Below are 13978 nucleotides of genomic sequence, written 5' to 3'. Positions count from 1 at the left end.
GCTCTTTGCGACCCCATGGACTGTATTACAGCCCACCAGGCTGCTCTGTTCATGGAATTCTCCAGGTAAGAATACTGAAGTGGGTTCCCATTCCTTTCTCTATGGGATCTTCCCAACCTAGGGAGGCAGATTCTTTACCGTCTGAGCCAAGAAAGAACATTTTAATGCCTGGACCACACTCTAGATTATTAAAATCAGAATATCTAGGGGTAGGACTCAGACTGGGTATTTGACGGCCCTCAGCTATTCTTTTAGTGTTCGTCTGTTACTATCGTGTTTAACCAGTTTACTATGCTTTTTAGTTGGGTCCCTTTACTTCTTTAGTACTGTGTGTCTTCTAGTAATGAGAGCCTTCTCTCTTCTTTCCGGTCCAGACTTGTTTTTCTGACAAAAGTGAAAGCGTTAGTTTCTCAGTCATATCTGATTCTTTGCAACCTTACGGACTGTAACCCGCTAGGTTCCTCTGTCTGTGGAATTTTTCAAACAAGAATACTGGAGTGGGTTGCCATTCCCTTCTCCAGGGGATCTTCCTGACCCAGTGTTTGAACCCGGGTCTCCTGCATTGTAGGTGAATTATTTACCATCTGAACCACTATTTTCTGACAAAGTTCTCCAGATATTGTTTTGTGGCATCTTCTACAGAGACATTAAAAAATCAGTAAATGATAAATCTGCCAAAAGTAACATTGTTCAAAAGAAATTTTGGACATCTTCACATTTCTGAGTTGGATAATCCTATACTAGACATGTTCTTCCATTACACTAATTTCTAACCCAGGATTGGACCTGACCTCTTATTGTCCTGCATAGCCTTTTTAAAAAATGCAGTGTAAGCCTCTCTGTTCCTAGCAAACTCAAGACAAAGTTTACCATAACACTCCCTAGGAGTGTTAGAATGAGAAATGTGTGGAATTAGGAAAGATCCAATGAAAATAGGGCATTTAAAAAAAAAAGGCTAGGCAGGACAATAAGAGGTCAAACAATGTTGTCATCCATTAGGCTGTACAATTATTGGCTTATGATGTCAATGTACTCCATATAAGATGAAGATAGGTGGGCGTCAAAGGATAATCACAGTGATATCATGTCAATATCTTTGCTAACTTTCAATGTGGGCTTTAAAGAGGAAAAGTATATGTGTAAATATATAAAACACTCCATTTCTTAAAGCATATAAGGAGAAGAACAAATGAAATGTATCTAGAAGGTATTTTTTCAATGTGTTCTCTCTGGAGTTATGATATTGAAACTCTGATCAAAGACATAAATATGAAATCAAATTCAGAACATTTAAAAGTCCTTCACCATATCTATATTGAATCTATAACACATATATAGAATGGAGATTAAAGCAGATCCATACATTTTAATACTGAGATTAATAAGGAAGATCATAGAGCCAAATATTACCAGAGTCAATTAACTACTACTCAGCAGCCTTCTGTTGACTGAATGACTTCTATCAGGCTAATGACTGCAAAAACATATGATAGTCAACAAATTCAAGGATTTCAAACCCTTGAAAAACAGCCTTCTGTTACTTTACGTTATTATAGAGCTGATATACACAGGGTCTGGAGAAGGCAATGGCACCCCACTCCAGTACTCTTGCCTGGAAAATCCCATGGACGGAGGAGCCTGGTAGGCTGCAGTCCATGGGGTTGCTAAGAGTCGGACACGACTGAGTGACTTCACTTTCACTTTTCACTTTCATGCATTGGAGAAGGAAATGGCAACCCACTCCAGTACTCTTGCCTGGAGAATCCCAGGGATGGGGGAGCCTGGTTGGCTTCCATCTATGGGATCGCACGGAGTCAGACACAACTGAAGCGACTTAGCAGCAGCAGCAGTATACACAGGATCCTCGATTCTGCTTTTGTTTCTACAAAGTTTTAACTATAATTAAGCCCCCAAGTGAAGCTACAGAGACTACAGAGAACATACTGGTGGCAATAACAGGGTTCAGGTTAGTATACTAGGTTAGAATGGTCTTTTGAATTTGTTTAAAGTCATTCTGCCACTGAGAGATTAAGTCAGATTTATAAACTTGGAAAATTTTGCAAGGCTTTACCACCAATCCTGTACAATAGGAAAAAATATAATGTAATAACTATTTTGAAGACAACTGAATCTTAGCTGCTTCTCCCTAGAAACATCCTCTGAAATGCAAGTTTTCCTGTTTAAAATGTCTATAATCACCTCTGATAATATGTAAATCGTCATCATGAATGAACAGCAGTTGTGTTCAGAGATGCCCTGCATATTAAAAGGCACAGTTTGTTATACTTTGTGCCTCAAGAAAGTCTGTGTTAGAAGGAACAATTTGCTTTGTGTTAGGATGGGAAAGATTGAAACTTAAAAAAAAAATACGAAATTACTCCATCATAAAATAAAGAGCCAGTGTTTGAAAGGTTCCAAATATCTTGGTTTTCAGTCCAGCTTCTTTGTTTTCAATTACTGTGATTGACTCTCTCCCCCTACTCCCATCCTCAAGAGATTACTGATTTCAGCCTGCACTAAATTGTCCTTCTGGCAACCTTACTTGGGGAACAAGGGCAGTAAGGGGAAAGGGAAAATGAACTGACTTTGCTATTAGATAATGTTTCTACAGCCTTTGCCAAAGTCCCCTACCAATATCATTTGGAGACATTCAATTAGAACTAGATGATACATTTTGTGAGAACTAAGATATTGGAAACCTATTAAGTTTCTGGAGCCTAAGGGGGTGATGGTGAAAAGAGTCCTGAATAAATCGGGATAAAACTGAAGTAAAAAACAGTCTATCTGGCAAGTAAAAATGAAATATCTCCATTTTCTGACAACAAGAAAAGGAAATGAGAAAATAAACATGTGAACAAAGGAAGAAACACTGAGGTCCCAGAAGAGACACCGGCTAGAGAGGATATGATTAAATGCAACCTTCAAATCATCAGCTTTTGTTTCTTTTGTGTTACAGTTTTCACTTAAACTTGGCATTGAACACAAATCTACGAAGAATAGCTGTACATTAGGATAGATTTAAAAAAAGAAAGCATTTACAGGTTTTCTTCAATACATACATATCTTAGCAAGTTAATATCAAATATTATGACTGTATGCTATTTTGATTAAAAAAGCCATTAACTAGTCTCGATTTAGACTTTCAGACATTAATTCACTATATAGATTTATTAATTTTGAAATAAGTTAATAAAATACTGAGATTTAAAAATATATAAATTGAAATAATGGTCAACTGAGTAAAATTCGGTGATATATTTCAAAGTACTACATAAGTGACCTAGATCAAAGAACAGTAGTCTGTTAAAGAGAAATTAGAGAGGATAAAGAGACAAAAAAATGCGAATATGTATATTTTTCTAATGTCAAAGAAATGTGCTAGGTAAATAAATTCCAAAAATGTTAAAAATTGTTTCATTAATTTAATTAGGAAATGGATAATAAAACAACAATTGGAAAGGTCTATTTTAGGGCAAGTTACACCAGCAGCAGTAACAAATAATTCAAAATCCCAATGGCTTAATGCAATAAGAAATTTATATCTTGCTGACATGGCTACCTAATGCAGGTCAAGGGGTTTACTGCCTTCCAAGTAGTTATTCAGGGATTCAAACATCTTTCATGTTAGAACGTCACCATCTTCACCTTTGGACTTCAAAGTCACAGTGGATCTTCTGTTGACAGATTAAGGGAAGAGAGAAAGTCTGAAGAAAGAATGCTTGCTCTTCTGATTTGAACCAGACGTTGCACATGACCTTCTCTCTCCCTATCAGTTGGCCAGAACTAGCCACATGGCCCAATCTAGAGTCTAAGAAAGTGGAAAACTGATTTCAGCTCAATGCCCAAGAGGAAAATGAATATATGAAACTATCATAGCTTAAGCAGACTAGAGCTTCATTCTACATAAAAGCTTATTTCTTACAAAATTGAGAAAATTACAATCAATGCTGCTTGAATTTTACATTCTACCTACATCAGTGTTATGTGATATATTTTATACTTGTCAATTTCAGGAGAAAGACTGATTGGCTGCCAAGTGCTCTCATAGGGGAGCATGGCCTTGGTAGGGTGTGCAGCCTTCATGTGTAGCAACAGACTAACGTCATCAGTCATGGTCAGATATGACGGTAGGCTGATAAATGACACTAAGAAAAAAAAATCACATGAGGCTTAAAATATGTACAAGAAAGTCCATTTATGAATTTATAATGTGAGGTCATTTCCACTGATGACAATGCTCACTTCTCCTATCCAGAGCTCCTCTTTCTCAGAATGAAGATATGTAAGAAGTTAGATTATTCAGCATAAATTCTTTTGGCTGAGTACAGAATCAGTAAGTATTAAGGAAGTTGTGTAGTTTTATGACAATCATAATCAGATTTAAAACCTGGGCTGACTACCTAGGAGCTGTGCGACCTCAGACAGCTTACTCAGCCCTGCCTCCTTCCATTCTCAGTTTATAAATCTATTAAATGTGCACAGTCATCGCACCTTCCACAGAGGGCTATTTTGAGAAATACATGCAAATCAATGGAAAGAGTATAACAGTTGTTCATATACAATGAGTATTCAATCCATGCCCAATATTTTCATCTAGCCCATAGTGAGATCCAGTGAATCCTCTCTTCTCCATTTTAGAGATGATATCTTTAGGTTCAATGAATTTAGTGTTTCTCTCTTCCAAACAATGATGGCTACAATAACAAACTATCATATATTTCCCCGGGCTCAATTTTTCTAGACTACCCTCTTCTTCAGTTTACTTGTGGGATACCCGAATTCTATCCCTGGGTCAGGAAGATCCCCTGGAGAAGGAAATGGCAACTCCTTCCAGTTTTCTTGCCTGGAAAATCCCATGGACGGAGGAGCTTGGCAGGCTACAGTCCATGGGGTCTTAAAGAGTCAGACATGACTGAGCGACTTCACTTTCCTTTCTTTGACTATATCATCATCACAAATGAGTCAAGAGTCATGAGTCAAGAAACCGCTCCCAAGGGTTTGAAATAGTCTCTTCTCACTGATCAGATCTACATCATAAGAACAATCTAAAGTAACTTCAGTTTCTTGGGCTGGGAATCTCACTGTGACTCTTTCTTGGACTCTATTTTATCTACTAAAATCTGCATTATTTTTTTTTCCAATAGGGTTGATTATATTTTCATTCTTGGATCAATGTTTAGAAAATATTAATGACAGGGAAAATGGAGAGTTGACCATAGCTTAACTGTAATGCTTGGCACAGGCTTTCAGTCTGGTTGATTAGATAATGATAAACACTGCCAAACTTTCTATCATTTATAAATTCATTCATTCATTTAGTGATCCTTTCATTCATTCATTTAGTGATCCTTTCATTCATTCATAAAGATAGGAATCGAACCCAAGTAATGATTTCCATCTCACATGTATTATATTTTCTTTTCATTCTTTCCATCTCACAGGTATAACATTTTCATTGAGTTTTTCACTGGAAATTTAGTGCAGATTAAGCACTGCTACTGCTGCTGCTAAGTTGTTTCAGTTGTGTCCAACTCTGTGCGATCCCATGGACTGCAGCCTACCAGGTTCCTCCGTCCATGGGATTTTCCAGGCAAGAGTACTGGAGTGGGTTGCCATTGCCTTCTCCTAAGCACAGATTAAGCACAGAGATGAAAAATATTAAAATATCAAAAAACAAAATATACTAGTTTTAATTAATTCAAACAATGCTTAAGAGCACCAAAATGGTTTGTGACTACCGTGAACAGGTGTGAGTAGCATGCTCAACAACAGGTCTCTACTGAAAGAATCAGTGGAAAATAAGACAATCAGAAGAGGTGTGGCTGTTTCTGAACATATTAATTATTTATAGTTTTACTCTGAAATTAGGACAAATAAATTTAGGCTTAATGGTAGTAATTCAGTTGCGTAGATCGTTTAGATATACTTTTTGCTAGAGGGCAAATTGATTTGATTAAAAGGATTTTTTTGTTTTTTTTTTGTTTGTTTAATATTATGTTTCTTATTATTGGAGTACAGTTGATGACAGTGTTGTCTTAGTTTCAGGAGTATAGCAGAGTGAGTCAGTTATATTATATCTGCTCTTTATTAGATTATTTCCCCATGTAGCTCATTACAGAGTATTGAGTAGAGTTCCCTGTGCTATACAATAGATTCTTATTAGTTATATATTTTTATATATAATAGTGTATATATGTCAATCCCAATCTCCCAATTTATCCCCACTTCTTTATGTTACTGTCACTTAAAATGGTGCTGGGTGCTTTCAGAGAAAGTTTCTTCTGTGAGCAGCTCTGCAGACTATGTTTTAAAAATAAATTTTATTGGAGTATAATTTCTTTACAGTACTCTTAGTCTCTGCTATCCAACTAAATAAATCAGCTATATGTAAATACATATCCCTTTCTTCTTGAACCTCCCTGCTACCCACCTCATTCCACCCATCTAGGTCATCACAGAACACTGAGCTAAGCTCCCTGCCTGCTGACTATTTGAGAATGAAGGTCTCAAATCTTTCAGTGTTATTAATAACAATATAAACACAGCCAGTAAAAGTCTGAGTACACATAATCTGGTTAAAAAAAAAAATGTAACTGACTTTCTTTCCACTTAGAGTCCTTATTTCTCCAGAAGCAGAAACTTCATCTAAGCCACCTCAGGGTCATTTCAGCCCTGTTTTCTCAGAGATTGCATTGAGGTTTGAGGTTATCTCCATGGAATCAGGGCTGTGCTGCGTGTGGAGGTCAAGGGATGGTGGAGGACACTTCTTGGTACTATTATCTCTTCAGTGTGACATTTGCAGAGACCTCACTGTGACTTCCCAAGTGGCTCAGTGGTAAAGAATCTGCCTGACAATGCAGAAGATGCAAGAGACATGGGTTCGAGCCCTGGGTCAGGAAGATCCCCTGGAGAAGGAAATGGCAACCCACTCCAGTATTCTTGCCTGGAAAAGTTCATGGAGAGAGGAGCCTGGCAGGCAACAGCTTACTGGGTCTCAAAGAGTCAGACATGACTGAGCGACTAAGTTCAGCACTCTACCCAGCCTGTGGGCTATGCATCTGTAATCTCTGATAGAAATATACCTCTTTCATGGATATGGAAGGTACTTCTAAACACTGTCTGCCGTGACATCAACTATCTAAAGTTCCAAGGCCAGTAAACAAGAAAATAGAACGAGACAACTGATTAACTCAAAGATATACCCTACTGGTCAAGAAGATAAGCACAAGAAGTAATGACACGTGGGAATGACCTGATGTTGTATCTTTAAATTTAGGGAAATATAATGATCAGATCAAAAGTCAACTCAGTAGGGAGCAAGTTTGAATAAAATAAGGAGGCAAAATGAAAAGGAGGGGAGAAAAACTCCAAAAGAATAAATATTTATATCAGAGGCTCAGTTTTGTGTGCATTTGAGAAAGCGGGCAGGGGTATTTTCTGGCCATTTATGTTTCTTCCCAAATTTAGGTTTCTGCAGCATTAAGCATAAAAGTCTGTTACTCGGACAGCCAGGTGGTTACGTTTCCCTGGCCTCATTTCCCTGCATGCATTGCCTCACCGCTTCATATCACAGTATGAAAATTGTTAAAGAGGAAAAGACAGAACCCTAAATCACTTCTATCCAATGGTGAGAATAAATGCGTCTGCAGTGCAAAAGGCTCTCCGGGCACAGTACTTTGAGGCTATAGTTCTGTAACTTTGCTGAACTGAAAATACATTCCTTTTCCTCGGTTTTAAAAGCTGCTCAACATTCACGTTTTATTAGCAAGGAAGCATGAACAAAACAGTTTTTGATAAACATAAAAGCTGTTTTGCCTCATTATATTGAATGACAACTGAGATCTTACAGCTTCACGTCAAATCAGTGGAAAAACAATTATCTGTAAAAAAAAGTATGCACAAACATTTTTCTACAAAGCTAAAGATTCAAGGCAACGTGTCTGGAATGTGTTTCTCCCTTTAGGCTGCCTCCATTCCATGAAACATCTGTCTCAATTTCCGTTCTTCCCAGAACCTCCTTTTGGTCTCTCTGCAAATCCATTCCTTCTGAAACTGCCTCCTTCTGACCCTGCAGATGGAAACCGTATGTTTCTCTGTTTAAGGAAGTGTGCTTCTCAAGCAGAGATTTCTGGACACGTTTTATAATATTTTCATGTATGGCTTCCTAATGCACCCAATATACTGTAATTTGCTTTAGGTTTGCCTTCATGCTTGAAATGCAGTAAAATAAGCTTTAATACCTTCGTTGATTTTTCTTAGCAAAATGTCTAAAACTAAGCGTGGAGCTGTGAATTAGATATATTTTGGACAAGCAAAATTTTTTATTATAATCAATTAGCACTTGTTGATCACCTACTATGCTACAGCCTTGAGGGGCGAAGATAGAAGACCTAACACAAAGTGTACTGTAAAGTAGCCTTGGGTTGGCAGAAACCTGATGGAATCAATACCATACAATGCAGGAAGGGCTGAAATGGAGAAACTACAGCTGCACAGAAGGAGACACAATCCAGAAAAATAAATTGACCAAAAAATAGTTTAGTTTCCTTTAAAGGGATAATTTTCATTTGTGAAGCAATGTATTCAAGTGTATAAAAGTGACATTAAATCGTAAGTCTATCATAAAATTTTAAAATAATCTGAAACATCTATCTAAAATACTCAGAAAGTATCTAGTGTAATTATTTATTTTACATATTTCATATTTCAAACATGAAAGCAATAGCTTGCATATCATGTTGACATTCAGTAAGTTAGAAAGTAATTTGTGTGTGTGTGTTTAATGAAAACAAAGAGGGATTAAAAAAATCAAGGTGATAAAGGGAGACTTTGGAAATTCTAGGGTGTCATGTGGAGAAGGCAATGGCACCCCACTCCAGTACTTTTGCCTAGAAAATCCCATGGACGAGGAGCCTGGTAGGCTGCAGTCCATGGGGTTGCTAGAGTCGGACAGGACTAAGCGACTTCACTTTCACTTTTCACTTTCATGCATTGGAGAAGAAAATGGCAATCCACTCCAGTGTTCTTGCCTGGAGAATCCCAGGGACGGTGAAGCCTTGTGGGCTGCCGTCTACGGGGTCACACAGAGTCGGACACGACTGAAGTGACTTAGCAGTAGCAGGGTGCCATGAAAAAACTAGTCCTCTAAGGATGATTCCTACATAAGCCTGTGAGCGGGTGTAGTCACTCAGTTGTATTTGACTGTTTGCAACCCCATGGACTGTAGCCCACAGGATCCTCTGTCCACGGGATTTTCCAGGCATGAATACTGGAGTGGGTTGCCATGCCCTCCTCTAGGGGATCTTCCCCACCCAGGGATGGAACTCATGTCTCCTGTGTCTCCTGCTTGGCAGGTGGATTCTTTACCTCTGAGCCAGTTCCTACATGTTGACAACCAATTGTCTTGAGCAAATTTCTCACCCAAAGTTTCAAGGTCAGCAGGAAATTAGGGTAGGGAGGTAGGGATTTACAATACAAAGAAACAGGGGCTTCCCTGGTGGCTCAGTGGTAAAGAATCCGCCTGTCAATGCAGGAGGCCCTGGTTCAATCTCTGGATCAGGAAGATCCCTTGAAGAAGGAAATGGCAACCCACTCCAGGTTTTTGCCTGGAAAATCAAATGGACAAAGGAGCTTGGTGGGCTACAGTAAATGGGGTTGCAAAAGAGTCTGACACAATGTAGCAACTAAATAACAACAACAAAGAAACAGACACTGAGATAAGGGAAGAAAGTTGGGAGTAAGGGGTTCTTCTAAGTGCCAAACAGTGTTCTTAGAATCAAAAGCTCACTACATAAAACATGCAAGGAAGAAGGGAAAATCAAGAATAATCTAAAATAGAAGCCATCTTTGACCAGGTTCTCAAATTTTATAAAAGTGCCTTGTATTGTCAAAGCTCTCAAGAAGGTCAATTTTAATATCCCAATATTATTGGTAATATTTGTCATTCAAATAATAGTGAAAATATGTGAGAAATGGTATTCCATGGTCAAGTCATGTAGTTTTCATATATTTACATATTTTAGTTTAGCATAAAGGATAAAGGAAAGGAAAGTAAAGCCGCTCAGTCGTGTCCGACTCTTTGCGACCCCTGGACTATAGCCTACCAGGTTCCTCCATCCAAAGAATTTTCCAAGCAAGAGTACTGGAGTGGGTTGCCATTTATTTTCACTAAAAATGCAACCAAAGGAAGTGTAAGCCACTGTAAAGGAACAGAATATTTTAATCTAGAAAATCAAAGATTAAAAGGACTCGAAAATACACATCAGTTTCTTATTGGGAGTAGAATTGGGGCTGCAGGAGGAAGGGGAATTTTGGATTTTACTCTCAGAATCTTTCACAATAAGGCATTCTTGCAACACTATGTATTTAGAAAACAATAAACAAGGTTATTTTTAAACCTATGAAATAAACATACGCGGGTGTTTTAAAGAGCAATAAGACCATAATTAAAAAGGCACTGGAAACTATTACTAAGATTTGAGAAACAAAAATAATTAAAAAGAAAATGGGAACCGCATGTGCCTTCCCAGGAAGCAGGCGTCACACAGCGTTCAACTTCAGGACACCAGCGACCTCTTGTGGCAAAGATGGATACATTTTTAAATTTGTGTCACGGCCACAAAGGGTGATTGAGAAGGCTGCCTGATGAAATTCTGCTTCTTTTTTAGATTGAAATAGCGACAGTGATGCCTTCCGGAAACAGAGAGCTCCTCACCCCACCCCCACAGCCAGAGGAGGCTGAAGAGGAAGAGGAAGAGGAATCTACCCCCAGGCTGATCGATGGTTCTTCCCCACAAGAGCCTGAATTCACCGGGGTTCTGGGTCCACAGACCAATGAAGGTCAGGTCCATCAGGGCTGGATTGTAATTGTTCACGTGTCTCTGTCTCAAAACTGCCAAGTTCCAACTCTGCAGGGACCCACATGACCCAAGGAGAGAGCTTTGCTAGAGGCTAGGTTTGAAGCAGGAGATACACATGTATTTTGTGTTAAAATATAAAGCAGTTTTAATAATTCAGCTTTGGCATGATGGAAATGATCAAATAACCAAAGATCTGGGGTGAAAATATTTGTCTGGCATCATTACTCAAAAAGCTTTGTGGTGGAATGAATGCATTTCTAGACTAAAGGATACACTATTAGCAAGATCCGAATCCATGGCTGAGAGACCAAGTCCCAGCGTTTCAAGGAGATAAGTGATGATGGTGAGGATGATGGTGGTGATAGTAATAATGTTTTCCATTGATTGAGCACACACTTTCTGGGGGCCATAATGCTCAGCAGGTCACATTATCTCATGTGACTACTACAACCTCCCTGTGAAGGTATTAGTATTCATTTTTTTACATTATTACCTAGGAAACTAGCTCAGAAAGGGTTGGAACTCTCCAGAGATCACTGAACATGAGTTTCACACATTGAGTGTTAAGCAAAGTTGTTCTGATTCCTGAGTGTGTTCTTAGTGGAAACCAAGCTGCCTTTCCACTCAGTCCCAGGGGCAGAGAAAGGACAAGAGAAGACAGGGTTCCATAATATTGAACTCCACTTTGTAGGACCTGAAAGTTATGTAAACCAGGGCCTTTTGGGTGATAAAAGGAATTCCTGGTGCTAAATGTGAGTCTACAGTTTGTCTATATTTCATGTTAGAATTTGTCAGTGTCAACCTTGGGAGGTATTCAAGTGGACTCACACTAGAATACTTTTACACACGTGTGTGCTCTGATGAAGGGGGTGCAGAAAAAAATGAATAGTTTTCATTGTGAAGGTTTACTTACATTGAATGTCTCTGTACTGTAAGTTCTGGATATACAAAACAGTTTTAAATGACTACTATTTTCACAGATATTTCTGTTTAGTACAGAGACAGACATGTAAAGCAACTTAGAGACAATAGATGTTATAGGTAATATAAGAAAAAGTCAGTACATAACACGATGAGAGAACAAAAGAGAGGAAAGAGCATTCAGATCCCCATGTTCAGATTTGCTGGATATTCAGTCTTGAGCAAAGCATTCAATATTTTTTTGCCTTTGTTTCCTCATCTAGAAAATGGGGTAATCAGTAACAGATGTCACCTCATAGAGTTGTTGCAAGGATTAACTGAATAAATTTAGTGCCTGGCCCACAGTTAACATCATCAATGGTAGTGATTCTCATTATTATTGATAGAATTTTTTTACTTACTGTCAACAAATTGTTCAGTGTATGATACATACATTAACTGTAGGCACCATGTTGTAAGATGTCTAGGACATAATTCATTTTACACACCTGAAACCAGTCCCCCCTCCCCCCAGTCCCTGGTAATCACCAATGTACTCTCTGATTCTATGAGTGTCTCACTATTCACTAAGAAGTCATATGAAAAGTTGTCTTTTGTGAAATGCTGCCAATACGCCAGTCACTGAAGTGTTTTATATTGTGTCTTTGAAGAGACACAGTAGTACTAAGTACGTGCTAGTTATTACTATTTTCACTTTATGAATAGGCAAACTAAAATTCAAAATACCACAAAAGTGGTCCAAGATCATGGAGGTGGTACGTAATGGTGCTGGAATGAAGACAGAAACCACTAAATCCTGTCTTTAATGAATACATTGTATTCTTCCCACACAGTCAACTTTCTGTGGGGTGGTAGAACATGCTAAAAACAGAACCAGGGAGAGACACACACAATGAGAAGGAAATGTGCACACCCGGCAGAAAGTCCTCAAAACAGGGAAATTAAATATCTCTAGAACATTACTTACTTTTAAGTAATTTCAGAGCTTTCACAAGTTGACTGATTTGGAATTATCTGATGTGCCAAGATTAAGAGGAGTAGAATGCCCAATCTTTTGAAAAGCTCTAGTAAAATGTATGGCTCAATAATGTAAATTTTGAAACAATGTAAGAAAAATTATGACTTAAAATATTTGTTTCTTAAAGGAGTCTAAGTAACGAAATTAAAAAGTTAATTCATATTTTACTTTGCACAAAAGTAAATTCTAAACTTTAAAACTTAAATGTAAATCATAAATTTATTTAAGTCAAATAGTTTGGAAATATTTAAAACATTAAAAACTGAAACATTATTTGTTATTATAACTATCAATTTCTAGAACGAATACTTAGAAGCTACACTGAGTAGGCTTGAGTTATAAGTGGAAAAAAACTAGAATTAAAAACAACTGTTGTGACTATATATAATTACTCTAAGCAATTACCGCTAAATTAGCATGGTCATATACATAGAAGAATGAAATGCTTTTCTTCTTGAAACATTGTGATGAGTAGCATATATTTATTTATAATAATTGGAGAAATTAGCAAGTATTAAGGAGAAGGAAATGGCAGCCCAGGCAGTACTCTTGCCTGGAAAATCCCATGGACAGAGGAGCCTGGTGGGCTACAGTCCATGGGGTCGTGAAGAGTTAGATACGACTGAAGTGACTTAGCAGCAGCAGCAAGTATTAAATATTTTATAGCTCTCCCTTAAATTTTTTCCCCAAACTTCCATTCCTAAAATAGCTTTCATTCCTGAAGTTGTTATAAGTGATTTTTTTCTATTTAATGACCTTGTTTTCTTGGGAATCCTAACTTTATAATTAAAATCACTAAAATCTGCCTGCAACGCAGGAGACTTGGGTTCAATCCCTGGGTCAGGAAGAAGGAAATGGCAGCCCACTCCAGTATACTTGCCTAGAAAGTTCCATGGACATTGGAGCCTAGTGGGCTACAGTCCATGGAGTTGCAAAGAGTCGGACACCACTTAACAACTAAACAACAACAACAATAAGACCTTAGTAGGTGCATTACTAATTCTTGATCTCAAACCATTGTGGATCCTTCAACAAGGGCAACCAAAGGTCCTGACTTGCCTAGGAGTGAGGGATCCCAAGACACGAGGCTTCCAATGCTAAAATCAGCAAACTCTCAGCCAAATGAGGATCACCAAGCAATTCAAAGAAAATCTTTCATCACTTCTATCTCTCATGGCTA

The 13978-nt window shown here is 38.0% G+C and overlaps 1 protein-coding gene across 1 annotated transcript in view; it reads left to right on the top strand.

Moving 5' to 3' along the window:
- Nucleotides 1–13978, top strand: part of EPYC (epiphycan) — a 42615-nt gene that overhangs the window by 18652 nt on the left and 9985 nt on the right. Inside the window, exon 3 of the mRNA XM_061415724.1 lies at nucleotides 10668–10839. Within this exon, the coding sequence (XP_061271708.1) occupies nucleotides 10668–10839 (172 nt within the window). The remainder of the gene's footprint in view (nucleotides 1–10667; nucleotides 10840–13978) is intronic.

The sequence above is a fragment of the Bos javanicus genome, chromosome 5 (genome assembly GCF_032452875.1).
Source record: "Bos javanicus breed banteng chromosome 5, ARS-OSU_banteng_1.0, whole genome shotgun sequence".
NCBI lineage: Eukaryota > Metazoa > Chordata > Mammalia > Artiodactyla > Bovidae > Bos > Bos javanicus.
The sequence above is the reverse complement of the archived record's forward strand: the minus strand, read 5'-3'. Positions and strand labels throughout refer to the sequence as shown.